This window comes from Cucurbita moschata, unplaced genomic scaffold (assembly GCF_002738365.1).
Source record: "Cucurbita moschata cultivar Rifu unplaced genomic scaffold, Cmos_1.0 Cmo_Scf00003, whole genome shotgun sequence".
Lineage (NCBI taxonomy): Eukaryota > Viridiplantae > Streptophyta > Magnoliopsida > Cucurbitales > Cucurbitaceae > Cucurbita > Cucurbita moschata.
Window position 1 is genome coordinate 487,836 of NW_019268519.1, and position 17,575 is coordinate 505,410.

General features: G+C 33.4%; 1 protein-coding gene across 2 annotated transcripts in view; it reads left to right on the forward strand.

Moving 5' to 3' along the window:
* The window catches only part of LOC111435229 (serine/threonine-protein kinase ATM), a 52,493-nt gene that overhangs the window by 34,624 nt on the left and 294 nt on the right, over positions 1-17,575 (forward strand). For both annotated transcript variants that reach the window (XM_023072641.1, XM_023072649.1), the window contains 36 exons: positions 105-222; positions 303-426; positions 1,189-1,323; positions 2,365-2,472; positions 2,577-2,624; positions 2,712-2,816; positions 3,053-3,139; positions 3,403-3,717; positions 3,896-4,011; positions 4,957-5,023; positions 5,097-5,171; positions 6,002-6,118; positions 6,496-6,660; positions 6,734-6,832; positions 6,984-7,135; positions 7,299-7,500; positions 7,591-7,638; positions 8,301-8,384; positions 9,555-9,638; positions 9,742-9,822; positions 11,065-11,154; positions 11,231-11,293; positions 11,370-11,510; positions 11,601-11,657; positions 11,792-11,851; positions 12,561-12,655; positions 12,773-12,881; positions 13,914-14,003; positions 14,809-14,888; positions 14,964-15,042; positions 15,769-15,815; positions 15,903-16,002; positions 16,444-16,575; positions 16,683-16,817; positions 16,914-16,979; positions 17,261-17,404. In XM_023072641.1, coding sequence (XP_022928409.1) covers positions 105-222; positions 303-426; positions 1,189-1,323; positions 2,365-2,472; positions 2,577-2,624; positions 2,712-2,816; positions 3,053-3,139; positions 3,403-3,717; positions 3,896-4,011; positions 4,957-5,023; positions 5,097-5,171; positions 6,002-6,118; positions 6,496-6,660; positions 6,734-6,832; positions 6,984-7,135; positions 7,299-7,500; positions 7,591-7,638; positions 8,301-8,384; positions 9,555-9,638; positions 9,742-9,822; positions 11,065-11,154; positions 11,231-11,293; positions 11,370-11,510; positions 11,601-11,657; positions 11,792-11,851; positions 12,561-12,655; positions 12,773-12,881; positions 13,914-14,003; positions 14,809-14,888; positions 14,964-15,042; positions 15,769-15,815; positions 15,903-16,002; positions 16,444-16,575; positions 16,683-16,817; positions 16,914-16,979; positions 17,261-17,404 — 3,818 coding nt within the window. The remainder of the gene's footprint in view (positions 1-104; positions 223-302; positions 427-1,188; positions 1,324-2,364; positions 2,473-2,576; positions 2,625-2,711; positions 2,817-3,052; positions 3,140-3,402; positions 3,718-3,895; positions 4,012-4,956; positions 5,024-5,096; positions 5,172-6,001; positions 6,119-6,495; positions 6,661-6,733; positions 6,833-6,983; positions 7,136-7,298; positions 7,501-7,590; positions 7,639-8,300; positions 8,385-9,554; positions 9,639-9,741; positions 9,823-11,064; positions 11,155-11,230; positions 11,294-11,369; positions 11,511-11,600; positions 11,658-11,791; positions 11,852-12,560; positions 12,656-12,772; positions 12,882-13,913; positions 14,004-14,808; positions 14,889-14,963; positions 15,043-15,768; positions 15,816-15,902; positions 16,003-16,443; positions 16,576-16,682; positions 16,818-16,913; positions 16,980-17,260; positions 17,405-17,575) is intronic.

Genomic DNA, 17,575 nt, shown 5'->3' on the forward strand with positions numbered 1-17,575 from the left:
TAATTGATGACCATTGGTTCAAGAAGAGCAGCATTAGTCTATTCGGTTTGTTGTTATACTGACAGTCTTCTTTTCTGCACATAATTACTTAACTTTAATAACAGCTGAGGCTATTTCATTGGAAAGTTCTACTGTGTGGGAGACCAATGGTAAAACTTTCGAGAGGTGGATTTGTCCATTAGTGTACTCACTAATTGGTCACTCGAATGATGTGATTCTAAGGTTTTGTCTTTTCTTTTCTTTCTCGTTAGCTCACTTATTATTATGAGATTGTGTGAATGGGGTTGATTCTCTGTTTTCAGATTATGTCTAGATATTGTGTTTGTAAAAGCTGAGATTGCTGAGCTTCTCTTACCGAGTGTTGTAGTCAATCTAGCTGGAAGAAAAGATATGGATATTGATCTTCACAAAGTAATCTCACTGCAGGTAATGCATTGAGTATTTATAATGAGAGCATTGGCGTTATATTCTTCTTTGTTTCTTTGCGTTTTTTTTTTTAATTTTCTTTTTAGGTTTTGTCATACTTAAGTAAATTTACTGCTTTTCATAAATATTCTTTGCGTGTCTTTCACGTGTTGATATTTTTTCTTACTTGGATATTCAACTCTCTGGAAAACAGAATAGCAGAACAGTAGATGGAACTCCACTAGGCAGTTGGGATTCAGTGAATTTTGAGAAATTCTATTTGTTTCTTGACCTTGAAATTTATGTTTCATGTTGTCAAGTTACTCTCAACCCTTTCCCTTAATTGGGGGCTTGGAGTCTTGCATCTATTTTGTAGTCAATAATGTCACTGAACGAGTGAAGAATTTTGATGCTGTCATCAAGCACTTTGTCAATAATTTTGCTTAATTACTGAAATTGCTTCGACCTGAAAAAGTTTACTTCAAAGAAGAATATGAAAAGATAAAGCATAGGCACCTTCCTAAGGTCCTCCATGCTCTTTACACAGAGAACACCGTAGGTTGAACCTTGAGGGCATGATCCCTTCCTCAAGTTAATAGTGCTTGCCGATTGATTTGGATCTTTCTGTCAGTTACATAATTGGATTTGTTTTATTTACAAAATAAAAACCTGAAATGGGTTCTATGTTTGTTGGAAGAGAACAATGAATGCATTGGGGTCACTTAACCCTGCAATGGTACCAGGTGCTTTGCTTCACGTTTGTTAACTGTGATTAATTTGCAGGTACAAGAACACATATTTGTAGAATCAAACAAGTTGATCAAGTCAATTAAAGTACTTCTGAATACCCTCAATGAACTTCGGCTATGTCATGTAATGGTACAATCTGTAGTATCTTTGAGGAAAGATAATACTAAGGTTAGTTATAGTCCTATATTGAATCTTCGGGATTTTGTATCCTTGAATATTTTTCGATCTTTTGTATCCATAAGTAAAAAGTTTGTTTCTTGTTAATATAAAATTATGCTAGTTTATGGATGATATGTTAGCTGAGATGTTCCTGGTTGAAACATAAAAGTAATGCCGTAGACGTATCTACATGAAAATTTATCGTACCTAGAAATACATGAGATGTTTCCTGTTCTTTTGTTGAAGAATGCTTCTGATGCCATTTCACATCTGCAATCAAGAAATTGGATGTAAAGTTGAATAAAATCAATGTTTTCATGCTGGCCTTAAACGAATCCAAGAGGGAAATTTCTCTTTCTTGATTGCATCAAGAACGAATCTTAATATTGTAAGGGTATTTCATGATTTCTTTTAAGAAGTTTATCGTTAAAGCTAATAAATGATGCTTCTATTTGCCTCATTCCCTAGAGAGTGGCATTCTACTTCATTTACTAGCTTCAGACCCATTAGCTCGAATACTACCTGATATAAGATTCTAGTCAAAGGTACTAGCAAATTGAATATATGGTGCTTCCCTCTATCATCTACTTTTGTAGCATGCCTTTGTGGGAAACAAAAAAAAAAAAAAAAAAAAAAAAAAAAAAAAAAAAAAAAGAAAAAAGATCATTGGTTCCATCTTTACAGCTAATGAAGTTGGTTACCATGTCTTGAGGAAGAGGATGGGTGTTATCTTTACAGTGATACACTGGTTACACATTGTTTTTGTAGTCTCAACATTATCCTACTCAAATTTTTCTTTTTCTCTTTTTTTGTAAATTTGACCTTTTGTGATTTCTACCAATTGGAGGGACTTTCTGTAATTCCCTTTTTCTTATGGCCTTTTTCCTTGCCAAAATTGTTTCTTATCTAGTTATTGTACATGGTTTGAAATAACAAACGTTGGTCTTTAATGTGTGTATTATGAGTCTTCATTTTTAGCAACTTTTTTAGTGTTGATTCTTTGATTTTATTTGTTACTTCTAAAGCAAATAGTGCCTTTTGCTCCTTCAGTCTTCTAAGGCATCAAGTAAGAGCACTAGATCCCGTATGTCTAAAAGTCTTAGAGATCCAGTGGCTGCATCAAATGCTTCTGTGATGTCACCATTCTCCTGGGACAAAGTATGATTCACATGTCATATCTATGAATAAGGATCAGCCATTGATTAACTAGCATAGTTTACCAAAGAAAATCTTTTTATCTGACATGTTATTTGCTTTTGCAGGTTTATTGGCTTTCCATTGACTACCTCATTGTTGCTAAAGCTGCAATTGTTAGTTCAATATCAATATTTTCTCCTTAATGTTAAGTATATAGTATCCATATGCCAGTTTTTCTTATATTCAGTTTTGTTTTGTAGTATTCTGGTTCATACTTTACCTCGGTTATGTATGTTGAGCATTGGTGTGAAGAGCATTTTGGATGCCTTACCCTGGGGAACCCAGATTTTTCTTTTGTTGAAACGGTGAGTTGTGCTCAAAAAGTGCACTTGTACTTTTTTGGTTTATTGGTGCATGGTTTTCCCTCAGGCTGTAAATAATATAACAAGTTCATAACTATTTGTTAATTGTGAAGTAATCAATAAATAGGAGTCTCTAGAATCATTAAAGAGTGGCAATAATATTCTGCATTGTTTTCCGATGTGATCAAAGAAACTTATTATTCTAATTGCTATATATCTCTGTCTCTTTCATGCATCAGCTACCACGTCATATTGAAATCCTCGTCTCTGCGGTCACTCAAATTAACGAACCCGACAGCTTGTATGGAATTATACGCTCTCACAAGGTGAGCTAGCATATATTTGCTAGTAGCTCGAGTTAATCATGTAGAGGTTGCTATTATGCTTCTAGTAACTACCTGTATCAACCTGTTGCAAGATATTCATATTACAAGCTCTTTCATTTCCTCCTCCATTTGTTAAGCCATTGAAAATTCAGCAGTCCAATCCCAAATTGATGAACATACGTAGACTCAAACAAAAGCAAGTTATTATTTCGAATAATATCCTCATTTCTCTTTATCTGCTTGTATAATGGTGACTATTAAAGTTGACGTCACAAATCATCACCTTTGAGCATGAGGGAAACTGGAGCAAGGCCCTTGAATATTATGACTTGCGAGTACGATCAGATTCCATGCTTCAAGAGAATGGTGTTGTTAAAAACATTTCTATGGAGAAGCAACCAAAACATCATCAATCAATTTCTACCTTGGATGATGCGTCAGGACATTGGAAACCTTATAAGGGTGTTATTAGATCTCTGCAGAAAACTGGCTGTGCACACGTGCTGGATTTGTATTGCCAAGGACTAACATTCCGGGATGACCATGTTCAACATGATTTAGAGTTCATGGAACTGCAGGTGTACCTTCTAACTCCCAACATTTTTTTCCTTGTGTTTTGTTTGGTTATAACTCTGTGTCATTATATCATAAACACCACGAAGTGTTGTTAGATGATCAGCTTTTTTCATTGTTCATTACGTATCCATAATTGTATAATTTAATTATGCTGACTGTTGTGTGATTTTATGGGTATAGTATGAAGCTGCCTGGCGTGCGGGAAACTGGGATTTCTCCTTGCTTTATGCAGGACCTGATTCTGGTTCATCGAGTTATCAGATCAAGAATATTCATTTCAACGAAAACCTGCATAGGTACTTGATGCAAAAGCCAAAGTTGCAAAACTACCAACTCATTTTTAGTCTCTTATCATTAGGCTCTTTTTTCCACTTAAGTTCCCATGAAACCTAGCTTATATTATACACTGAAACAATTGTTTTTCACGGCATAGCAAGGCTGCTGTCCAACCCCACAACTTTCGTCCCAATTTGTTTCCGAAGTGTTGTACGTTTTTACTAATTTTTGGTTTGCTATCCTTTGGACTCGTATCAGTTTCCCTTCTCACTTGGTTTTCATTATATTTTCCCACTCTTGTTGCATTTCATAACCCTACAAGCCCTTGCACACTCTCTATCATCAATCTGTACATTATGTGCCACAAATCGAAAGAGTGATCACATAGATTTTGCACTCTCTCGCATTACAGTGGTAAATATTTAAAAAGCAATTGCATGAATAATTTAAATAATCATTCAGTAAAATTATTGTTCAGAAAAATATTTCTCGTCAATTGTATGAAAAATATCTTTTTTTTTTTTTTTTTCATTTAGAAAATATTACTTGCTACTTTCATGAGTAAATATTATGATATTTTTATTATTCTAAATTTAATTTGTAGTTTTGTTCTTGATATGTCAAATGATGAATGTATTGATTATCTAAATTAGTTAAGGAAATCATTCCTTTGTACGATCCAAAGTTATTTTCTACAGCACATACAGACTCAAGTTTAATGAAATCATTCTTTCTACAATCATTCCTTCTCCTAATTATGAATTCCCAATACAAACCAGAATTTCTACTCGCATTTGCCACACAGCCCGAACATGGTCTAATTAACCCAGACTTCACAATCCCACCCTTAATAAATCGCAAGAAAGATTTATCAAAACTGTGGTCAATTTTACCTAATAATAGCAGTTTTATTTTGTATCTAGCACTGACACAAATTTTCTGGGTTCTGCATTCTGAAATATTAGTTGTTTGCGGGCATTGCAAGAAGGAGACTTTGATGAATTTTACAGAAGATTCAAAGATTCAAAGCAGGTAATATTTGTCTCTTTTATCTGCATTGTCCGAGCTCAGATGTATATGTTTACTCACTCATAATATATTGCAGGAGTTAGTGTGGTCCATAACTCATGCAAGTGAAGAGAGCACCGAATATATATATTCAACCATAATTAAGCTCCAGGTGGGTAACTTTTATCTTGCTTCATGGGATAAATGGTCCTGGAGGATGCCCCATCCCGTCAATTCCCAGAACTAGGAGAACAAGTGATTTTCTTGGTTCGAGTGTTTCACTCTCACCAGATATTAGCTTTTAACGATTTCCCATCATGCTTTACAGCACATTGAATGAATTTTTGCATGTTTTCTTTTTTGTCAAATTAGTCCTTTTAGTTGGGTCTGATTTTCAATTTAGTCACAATTTAGTTATTATGATTTGGATTTAATTTCAATTTGATCCCATGGTTTGATCGCAAATTATTCTTGTAGTTACCAAATCGAATATGTGGCAAATTTTCTATTTACATTGTAATAAGTGTGTTTCCTTAATTTGGTTTAGCTTCTTATATTAGGGTAATTTGATTAAAAACCAGAGAAAATTAAGTGAATTTCTGGGTAAAAATTGTAGGGACGAGTGGTATAACCAAATTATAAGGGCCAAATTGAAACATTAAAAACCATATTGACCTCATTGAGACTTCTAAAAGCATTAAAACCCAACTGGAACTGAAGTTTTTTTTCCAATTTTGATCTCTCTTTTTCTTCGTGGTGGAAGGAGGGAGTTATAGAAGTCACTAATTCCTGCCATGTCATTGAATGATTACTGCCTTCTAGATATCGCTATGCTTGTCAAACTCATGTGTCTGAACTATCATTATTAATCGACTGGAGATATAAGATAAAACATGTAAAACAAGCCTTCTAACCCATTTTTTAATGGCTTGCTCTTAATGGAAAACAGTAAACAGAAAGGAAAAGTATAAGATTTTGTCCCATTTCTGTTTACCAATGCAGATCTATCACCATCTTGGTGTGGCATGGGGCTTACGTTGGACAGATTCTGAAGATTCAAATTTTTTTCCTGGGAAGCCGAAAGTGTTCTCAGATCATGTAATTCCTACAATGGACCAGGTAATGCTGTAAATTATGGCCAAAGTTAGGGTAATCTTGTGTTTTGCATTTTAGAGTTAGGAGGCAAAATTGTATATGATGTATCGGAGGGGTAGTACCCGTTCTTTGTTCATCAACTAGACTATAACCCCAAATTGTTTGAGTTGCTCAACTGATCCTGTCATCTAATTATTCAAATCTCCCTGACAAAATGAATGTTAACCTCTATTTTATTCATATACAAAATGCCATTGCCTGACATAAGTATGATGCTTCAGCGTATGTTTAACTGAGGAATGTTAACCTCTATTTTATTCATATAAACTTTTTGTTCGCATCTCAAGATACCAATCAAAAATTGAGGATTGTTGTTTGACAAGGTTTAACTATTGATCTAGTTATCATTGCTGAATTCTGATTGGAGCTGCATTCTGAAAAAGACTCAGCTACATATGGATTTGTTAGAACCTTTTATAGCATTTCGTCGAGTTCTACTTCAGATTTTGAGGTGTAAGGAATGTATGGTGCAACATCTCTTGCAATCTGCTTCCACCCTTCGCAAGGTACATGAATACAATACCATCTGGAAGCTGCAGCTTAGTTCAATTTTCTGATTTCTAGTCTTCTAATTTTCAGGGATCTAGGTATTCTCAAGCGGCTGCTGCCTTACATGAGTTGAAGTCTCTTTGTCTTCGAGAAGAAGAAGAGAATTCACCATTATATTGGCTTGGAATGGTATACAACTTTTATTCCTCTTGTGTTTTGAGGACTTACCAATGTAAAATATTCTGTTCAACCGTGTGCATAAAACTCAAAAGTGATGGTGGTTTTCTTTTCACCTGATCCAATATTAGAAAATTATGCAATTCGTCGTTTGCACTGGCAGCTTGAAGAAGCAAAGCTGTTGCGTGCCCAAGGTCGGCATTCAATGGCAATTAGCCTTGCAGAATATGTTTCGCAACACTTCCAACCCAACGAGGAAGCTTCAGATGTATTACGCTTGGTTGGAAAGTGGCTGGCTGATACTAGATCAAGCAAGTAATATATTTTGTCCATGAATTAAGGAAGTCCTATCTTTCAAATTGTCTTGATATATTTTGTCTTGTTTTATTTTATTTTGGTGACAAGAAACTGGTGAAACCTTTTATACTATTATCTGTTTTTAACTGTAAGCTATTTGTGTGTCTGGCCCCAAATGCAGTTCAAGAACTATTTTAGAGAAGTACCTAAAACCTGCAGTTTCCCTTGCTGAAGGTCAAGAGTCCCTAAATAAGAAGTCAGTTGGGAGACAAAGCCAGACTCATTTTCATCTTGCACACTATGCAGATGCTTTGTTTAGGAGTTACGAGGAAAGGCTCAACTCTAATGAATGGCAAGCAGCAATGCGTTTGAGGAAGCATAAGGTACTTAAGAAAAATATGGAATCAAACGTCAAGGGGATTTGTAATGAACAATTAATTATTATTTTGAACCAATATCTTATGACCATACAGACAATGGAGTTGGAAGCACTCATTAGACGACTGAAAAGTTCAACAAAGGTTCATCTCTTGTTTTTCTCATTCTCAAAACTATTTGCCCACCCGACTATATTACATTTTATGTTATTTAGTCATTTCACTCTGTGCACTCAGTAAATAGTATTAACACGATGACCATCAAATTTTGGCTTTTTCTATTTTTTGGGCGTTGGGGTGGGAAGCCTTCTTTCATAATAATTTTGTTTCTATAAAGTCTTATCAAGAAATCCTAAATAAAAACTTGAAGCGTTTTAAGCTATTACTTTTTAAAATATACTTGAATCTCTGTCAAATTTCATCAGTGAAAAATAGATTTATGGAAACATTTTTTTTTTTAAAGTTATACGAAGATTTAAAGAATCAGAATAGAAAACCAGTAATATTTAGAAGTAGAAAACTAAAAAATAAATTATTAGAAAACTAACCTCAAGGTACTAAACATTTTAACTTTATATTGTTGTATATATATGAGGAGATATATTACCTTTATTGGTTTATTCTCAATATATATTAGTGGAAAATATTTATGTTAGCTGTAACCATTTATTGTTCATTTTATTTTACCTTTCATGCATTGGGATTTTTACCTATATTATAAGACCATGTATTTCCTTCTTTTCCTTTTTTTATATACTATCTGAATACAACTATTTTATTCCTTTTTTATCTGCACTTCGATATAGGGTGAGAAGACTGATCTAACAGTAAAAATACAAGAATTACAAAAGCAACTTTCCATGGACCGGGAAGAGGCTGACAAATTGCAGGTATTTTTTACTCTCCATAGTTGAAAAGTATTCTAGTTAAGCTTCGCTTTCATACTTTACGTTCAATTTGTGATTCGACCATCTGAAGTATTATTCTAATGCAATCAGAAACCTGTTGTACAATTTTCAAATTGCAGGTATGTTCATTTGTGCTTTTGTCCATTTTTGGAGCATGGACAAGGACAAACATTTTAACTGATAATTCAATATCTGTAGACATGAAATACGAAATACATTAAGTATTCCAAAAATTTTCATTATTACTCTCTTGATATCTATTGACAACATATATATATTTATGTATGCATGTATGTGTGTGTGTTTGTATGTGTTAAAATATTTTTTTAACAAAACATGAAACTTTTCATCGAGTAAATAATACAAGACTAATGCTCAAGGATATCAACCTGGACGAAGTAAGCAACCTGAAAGAACAAAAACGAAAATCCGAAGAAGACACCAAAGGAAATGGCAAAAATAGATGATAAACACAAAAAAGACTAACAACCAGAGCCTAAGAACACCACCAAACCACCTAAACTAAAAAAGAAAAAATAAAACCAAACACTAGGGCATGGAAGAGCTTGAGAAACCACACAAAAACCAAAAACAGTCCACTGAAAACTTTTAAGGCCAACAAAAACTTTTAAGGGGGCTCCACCAAACCACCCAGGGAGTTGGGAAGATCAAAGGAATGTGTTAAAGATTTCATACAGTTTTAGGGCCGTTTCTTCTTTTTGTAAACGAAATATTGTTTATCTAAGTGACCAATAATTGTTTTATCTTTTATCTAATGTTTCTATTTTTAGTATTTTTTTAACTTTTTTTGCTCATGATCATTTATTCGTTCATATCAGCATGTCCAGCCCATCCGTTACTGCTAAAATTGAAATTAATTATACACTAATGCAATATTGACACTCATCTTGGGACACTAAATGGCTGATGAGCCTCTTAGAGTAGATTAAGCAGTAGTTTGCTATGTAATTGGAGGGTCAAGCCTTTCTACGTATAGTAAAAGTGTCAAGGGGCATGTTGCAGACTCAGGACATGTATCCAAAATAGAATCCATGCTTCACGTCTCCATGTTTCTATGGAGCTTTAGACTCTTTGTTTTTACATGCAACTTCATCAAAGGCTGCTGTTTATTTCCTGCAATTTATGTATCAGGATGACCGAGACAATTTTCTTAGCCTAGCATTAGAAGGATATAAACGATGCTTGGAGGTTGGAGACAAATATGACGTGAGAGTGGTATGTACTAATTGTCCAGTTCTCCATTCAAGATAAAGTCAATAGGCTAACTGAAGTTTTCTGATGGTCAATTTTCTCCGTTAATGGGATATACTGGTTCCAGGTGTTTCGGCTAGTTTCACTATGGTTCAGTCTTTCTTCTAGGCAAAATGTCATAAATAACATGCGGAACACAATTGCTGAGGTATGTCAACAATTTTTTTGTTCAGTATACTTTACACGTTTTTATGCGGAGCACAATTGCTGACACATAAGCTGCAACTAATTAAAAAAAAGTTTTTCTTGTTATGTTGAGAATTTAACTAATGTCATACCCTTTTTTCCCATCAAAAGCAAAAATCCTTTGGAACAATGCATGGAAGACAATTCTCTTATGGGCTGTTTTGTTTGTTTGTTTGTTTGTTTGTTGGGAATCTAGATAACTGAATCTTTAGATGTTTGGAATTTTTATAATTGTGTCTGTTTAAAAAGAATAATTTATAAGAATGTATGAGGATATTAGATAACTGTGTGTTTTGCAAGATTTGTGTACGAGAATGTCTTAATATTATTTGCTATACCAATAATGCCCTTACTAATCTCTAGGTAACCTGCATGTTAGTTTAGTACAATTTAAATTTATATAATATATATTTATATTTATTAATTTAATGTTATTTTGGGGAACAAATTAATTTATATCAGTTTCAGACTTTTTTAAAATATTCAATATATTTAAATGTAAAATATAAATATAAGTAATTACATAGGACTGTTTATTTGTGCATAAATACATTAATTGATTACTAAATACAAAATTAAATGTGAAATAAAGAAAAATGATGAAAGCAGATCGCATAAAAAAAATGAAGGGCAAAATGTCACTAGAGGTATGGGAATCTTAAAAACCCATGATTCAAAAGGACATCCAAAATTAGTTAGATGCCTTCTTTATGGGCATCCTAAGATGTCTGAGCATCTCAAAATACCTAGGTGTTACTATATTTCTACAAAACAAACGGAGTAATCCAAATGCCCATTTCATGGAAATCTTGGATCCCCTCTGAACGAACGGCCCCTCGAATATTTGGTTTGAAGGAAACCAAAGATCTTGAAGATAGCTCCTTGATTAAAAAGATTGTTTCAAACTCATCAAGATCAAAGCTTCTCGTGGTGTTCTTTATCTCAAGTCTTTTAAGGCTATTCATTCTCTGATATTTTTTCAAAGTTTCAAACTGGAAGCCATTTTTGTACGACTTTTTCTACTGTTATTTTAATTTTCGTTTGTTTCCTTTTATTTTTCTGTCTATACTTTGTAGAGTTGTCCCTTTTGTACTCTTTTTAACTGGTCAAACACTGATGAAAAGTTTTGTTTCTTGTTAAAAAAATTCATGTCATATTTTAAGAAAAGAAAACAAGTGTCTAATATAATTTTAAAATCTTGTAGGTTCAATCGTATAAATTTATACCTCTAGTTTACCAGATTGCTTCAAGAATGGGCTGCTCGAAGGATGGTCAAGGCACAAATAATTTTCAGGTTCTTAAGGCAGTAGTAAGTTTCTATTGGCATTTGATGTATGGGTTTATTTTGACGAGACCTTCCAATTGTGCAGGTAGCGTTGGTTTCTCTCGTGAAAAAAATGGCTATAGACCATCCGTACCACACAATACATCAGGTATTTGACTAAATTTTTCTGTCAATGTTATACTTTCACTTTGCTTTTTAGACATTTTGTTCAACTGTTCTTTCAGCTTCTTGCCCTGGCAAACGGCGATCGTGTCAAAGATAAACAGCGCAGCAGAAACTCATTTATTGTGGATATGGACAAAAAGCTTGCAGCGGAATATCTATTAAAGGAGTTAACATCCTACCATGGAGCTCTGATTAAACAAGTATTTCATAAAGCTTTGATTTTTTCTTTAATATATGGTTATGTTGAAAATTGACGTGTATACATATATAAATTAAACCTACTAACATAGGTCAAGCAAATGGTAGAAATTTATATCAAGCTTGCAGAATTGGAGACAAGGAGAGAGGTCAGTCGTGAAAAGAATTTGCAATTATGTTTCTTTCCACCCTGGGATAAAAAGTCCTAGTTAGTTTTCTTTTCAATATTTATCTTCGACTTTTTGTGAAAATTTGATAGTTTTTTCCCTAAATTGTCCGGCAGGATACTAATAAAAGGATGATACTTCCAAGAGAACTGCGTAGTCTTCGGCCATTGGAACTTGTAGGTTTTTCTCTCTCCATTTATTAGGTTAGGGCTTTTGGTTAATATTCGTAATTCCTTTCATGATTCAAGATTCATGTTTAAAGGAATGTTCTTTGATCGTATCAGTAATCTAATTATTTTTCCTGGAAATCAGAGAGATTTTATTTAATATAGTTTATCTGGTAAATTTTGTTCTATTTGCAGACATTTAGGTCTTGCCTGTTCTCTATACATTTGTTTTTATATATTTTTTTATTTCAAGAAATTGGCTGTGAATTTTGGTAACATGATAGCCGGAAATTCCGCATCGATAACTCAATTTGTCCAATAAGACCAAGTCTTTCCTTGAGGAAAGAGTTGAGTATAAATATTGTTTTTCATTTCCTTAATTTGGTATTGAATGAAGAATCATAAAATACCAATTCTTTCCTTTGAGGCTGTAATGATGTATCCAATTCTATGTTATAGCATCAAAATTATATTCCAATTCATAAATTTATGTCTTGTATTCTTGAAATGAAAAAAAAAGGAGTTATCTAATGAACGAAGGTTCTCATCTTTGGAAAGCACCTGGGAACATCCATATTTTTTCTTCTTTGACATCTGTGTATATTAATTAAAGGTCATTATCTTGTTTTCTTTATTGCCTTTATATACGAAATTTTAGTTCTCTTTTCTTCATGGTAGAACGTTTTAACTTCTCTTCCACCTTGTATTTTGCCATCAGGTACCTGTGGTGACGGCTACCTTTCCAGTTGACCGAAGTTGTCAATATCAGGAAGGTTCCTTTCCATATTTTAAGGGCTTGGCTGATACCATTAAGTATGTGCTTGTTATTCCTTCCTTCTTAAGACCTTCTTAATGAGTTTTAGTTTAGAAGTTCTTTGTGGTATCTAGAAAAGTATCGAATAATTTAAAAAAAAAAAAAAAATCATGCAGGATAATGAATGGCATAAACGCTCCAAAAGTGATTGAATGTGAAGGTTCTGATGGCCACATTTACCGGCAACTTGCAAAATCAGGAAATGATGATTTGCGACAGGATGCTGTAAGAATTTAACCCACATTTTCATAAAATTTTATTAAAAACATAAACCTGGCATATTACACGCTGATAATTTCTGAACTGAGTAAAATTAGAAAAATTTAACTCTGCATATTCCATGGTGGTAGTTTCTGAACTAATTTTCATGCTTTGAGTGTTTACAAGCTTCTTTTGCTTAATTGCAATGTATACAGATCATGATTGAGTGTACGAGTATCACCCTCAGAATTGGGGTACTAACTTAAATATCACAAATACAATCACCCAATTTTATTTAGAGAAAGAAATCGAATGATGGAATCTAAGATTAATTGAAAATAAAATATGGAAATAATTCTGGAGAGAATATCTTAGGAAATTGATTTCACTCAAGAGACCAATGACTCAACCATATTAATCAATGAACATTGATCATGCAAATAAATCGTATGTCAAATATGAAATAATGGACTCGCATGTAACTCATGTAAGATTATAAAACTGACATCTGTATTTAGCTTTTAATAATATACAAGACATTAAGAATTCTTCTCTTTGCAACCTCTAAAGGAATCGTAATCATTGACATGTCGAAATAACTTTCAACAATGCAATTAAATTCTAGTCTTCATCCTCTTTTATCAAGCATAAACTTGTACCAATTATTCAAATAATCTATAGCCAAAAGATTATAAGCAATAAGCACAGAAAATCATGAATGGAAGAAAAGCAATCAAAAAGCATTTAAGAATCGAATTATAAATGTCTAATGGTTACATCAATGCCTAAGATAAAGAGTTAAGTCACTCATATACATTTTTATCTTTTGTTGTCACCTGTGTATTCTTTTGTTAGGTTACTTTTTCTTTTCTTTTTTTTTCTCTCCATGAAAGTTTTTTTATCTAAAAGAGGGAAAAAAAAAAAAAAAAAAAAAAAAAGGAAAGAAGGGAAAATTTTAAAAATTAAATTAATTAAATTTTTTATCAGGTGTATTTATGTATGTGTTTGGGCATAAATGTCTTGCCATGGAAGTCAAGAACTTTTGATCATTTGCAGGTTATGGAACAATTTTTTGGATTAGTTAACACGTTTTTGCAGAATCATCGAGACACAAAAAGGCGGAGACTAGGAATACGGACATACAAGGTATCCCTCTAAAAAGATGAAGTTGAAATTCCTTTTGGCATAGAAGTTTAATTATAAGTAAAAAAACTTGTGTATATATATATATATATATATAAAAACTATTTCCGTTTCTTTTTCTCTCATATAATTAATTGGGTTGAAATGTTATGTCTTAAACTCTTATGCTTTAGATTCTTACTTTTCTTTCTTTGAAATTGACCTTTTAGCAACCTGACTATTCAAATTGGCATATGAGTCATCTTATATTATATTGGCATCTTTTCCGTTCTGGCCATTTCCGTGTCCATCTGCTCATATCTCCAAGTGCCCAATGTTTAGCACAATCTAAGATCTTATTACATGTCAAGTTGGAAGAATGTTTTCATTAAGGCTCCAAGTTTAGATTTGGGAGTGTGACATTTAAATTGTATAATTGATTTTGCTTATCATCTGCCCAATGTGTGTCTTTTTTAATCCCACCTCATTAAAGATTTTTTTCTTTTTTTTTTGAGTTCAACAACAAAGGAGAGTTGGAATTCAAACTTCTGACATTTAGTCAATGATACAATGTCTTAATTAGCTTAACTATGCTCAAATGGACAAAATTAGCTTTGTTTTATCTGCCTAGATGAACAATGGATTGTAACTTGCCAATAGGTTATGTTTCTTTGTTACTTTCAACTATGTTAACATAATAGTAAATTGATCTCACAAAATTTTGAATTTGTTGTGAAAATGTGCAATGTGGAATCATATAGAAGTGTAATATATTTTCTTCAACATGTAAATAATCCAATAATTTTTATTAATTTTATTTATCAATTAGGTCGTTCCCTTTACTCCAAGTGCTGGTGTTCTTGAATGGGTGGATGGAACTATTCCTCTGGGAGAATATCTTATCGGGAGGTTAGTAAATTCCAGTTGTGTTTACTCATTCGTGGGATTGGTTCTTTAAGTAATTAGATCCTCAAAACTTTTCAGCACCAGAAATGGAGGAGCTCATGGTCGCTACAGAATAGGAGATTGGTCATTTCTTGAATGCAGAGATTACATGGCAAAAGCAAGTACTCTATGCTTGTTCCTTTTATTTATGTCATAGCACTCATCTCATTTTCTCTTTAATATTTTTATTCTGCTGTATGTTCTCTGTCCTCGTTCTACAATCTTTAAGTGACAAAAACTCTAGTATAGAACATCATTGCATAGGTAATCTTCAGATGTGTTTAGACATTGTTCTGCTCTAATTAATTACTTCCTTGCAAAACCCCATAATGACAAAGGTGACCAAGGTGGTTAGCGGCCCTGTGAATACTACACATCTACCACATTAACATTCTTTTTTTTCTAGATTAAGGATTGTTCAAAAACACCCTGTGCTATGATGCAATCAACTCTAAAGTAACAAAATGTTGATTTGATTTGTCTCCGTCTATACTGGAGATGATCTCTGTTTTGTTACTTCTTTATTTTCATCTAATTCTTCTATTAGGAGAAGAGAGAAAAAAAGAACAAAAAAATAAACAATTGGATCAGAGTTCTCGTTCCATTTGAAGGGATTTCATCTCAAAATTGTCCATGGTAAAGCTAAATCGTAATCATTTTCACAAAAAAAAAAATTCTTGTGCCTTCTTTTTTTTTTTTTTTTTTTTTTTTTTGTAATAATCAGTGGTATTGTTTGGATCACATATATCCCAGTCTTTGAGGTTTAAGATGCATTTAGATGTTTATTTTTAGACTAATAATTAGAGTCTACTTTTATCCTAAAATTGATTCCATGTTCTATTAGGAGAAAGACAAGCGTAAAGCATTTCAGGAAGTTTCTGAGAATTTCAGGTTTGATTTCTTTTTTTTTTTTTTAATGAGTAGAAACCGTGGATGCTGCATTTTATCCGATATTTGAAACTGATATAACTCATACAGGCCCGCCATGCATTACTTTTTTCTGGAGAGGTTCTTACAACCAGCTGATTGGTTTGAGAAGAGGCTTGCTTACACTCGAAGTGTGGCTGCTAGTTCAATGGTGAGCAATTGCTCTGACATGATTAGTATTTAAAAGCCAGATTTTCTTATATAAAGAAAGAACCAACCCAACAGAGAAAACGCAAAACAAAATAGAAACACTAAATAATCCGCCCATCTCTACTTGTCCTGACCTATGTATTTGTAATGGGAAGCCTAACACTAACTTTGACCAAATTGGTTTGAATCTTTTGATTTAACCAAAACAAGTAGATGTAGCAAGTAAACAGGAAAAAAAGATTTATGACCTTCTTCAAAGTAATCCTCAGCTTGATGCCAAAGAAAAATAAGGGCCTTCAATTTCATCTTCATAAATATTGGTTGAAGTTATAGGGAGGGATTTAGTTAAACATTATATTTGACTTGTGATTTTAAATGATGTTCCTCAGGAGTCAGTTCATACTAATTTGGTTGCAAAACTGAAAAAAATTCAATGCTTCAGGTTGGTTATATTGTTGGCTTAGGAGATCGACATTCCATGAACATTTTGATTGATCAAGTTACGGCTGAAGTTGTTCACATTGATCTGGGAGTTGCCTTTGAACAAGGCTTGATGCTTAAGACACCGGAACGGGTCTGTTATGCTACTAAAATTTATCCTTCATTTGTTCTTTGTACCATCCGAACTGACATATAGTATGATCATCATTCTTTTTTTGTTGCTTCAATCAATTATCTTAGGTTCCATTCAGGCTTACAAGAGATGTGATTGATGGTATGGGTGTTAATGGAGTGGAAGGGGTTTTCAGAAGATGTTGCGAGGAAACTCTCTCCGTTATGCGGACCAATAAAGAGGCACTGCTAACCATCGTTGAAGTATTACTCACGTTCCCTTAGAAAAAATGATTACTATTCAACACTTGTGTTTTTTTTTTTTTTTTTTTCTAAACATGCAAACTCAATTCCTTGCAGGTTTTCATCCATGATCCGCTGTATAAATGGGCTTTATCCCCTCTGAAGGCATTGCAGCGTCAAAAGGTAGTATGTGAATTGCTAGACCTTAGGATACTGTTGTAGAATGTAAAATATGTGTGGGATGTAGACACTCCCCAAATTCATGTTGGACAAATGGTTAAGAGATTTTAGGACTTTATTAATCTAAAATGAGAAACAAATGATAGCAATTAGAGTTGAAAGGGGTACAGTGTAGAATACCTTCAACAAAAGTGGTACAGCTTTTACTCAATTTCATCATTGGATGGTGCAGCATTTTTATGTTTATTGAACAGATGCTTACCTATATATATATATCTCGATAGGAAACCGATGATGACCTGGAGACTAGTCTAGAAGGCTCAGAAGATGAATACGAAGGGAATAAAGATGCTGCACGTGCATTGTTGCGAGTCAAACAAAAACTAGATGGATATGAAGATGGCGAAATGAGAAGTGTGCATGGGCAGGTAACTTCCTATTTTTATTCATCCACAATGCATGAACTTAGAGTATGTTTCTTCACATTCCAAGTTCGTTTATGATGAGATTGAAGGAAGAAAGCTTGTTCAATTGCACCTTTTTTAGATTTTGACACCATAGTACTATCTTTGACCCCCTCCCCCCCCCCCCNCCCCCCC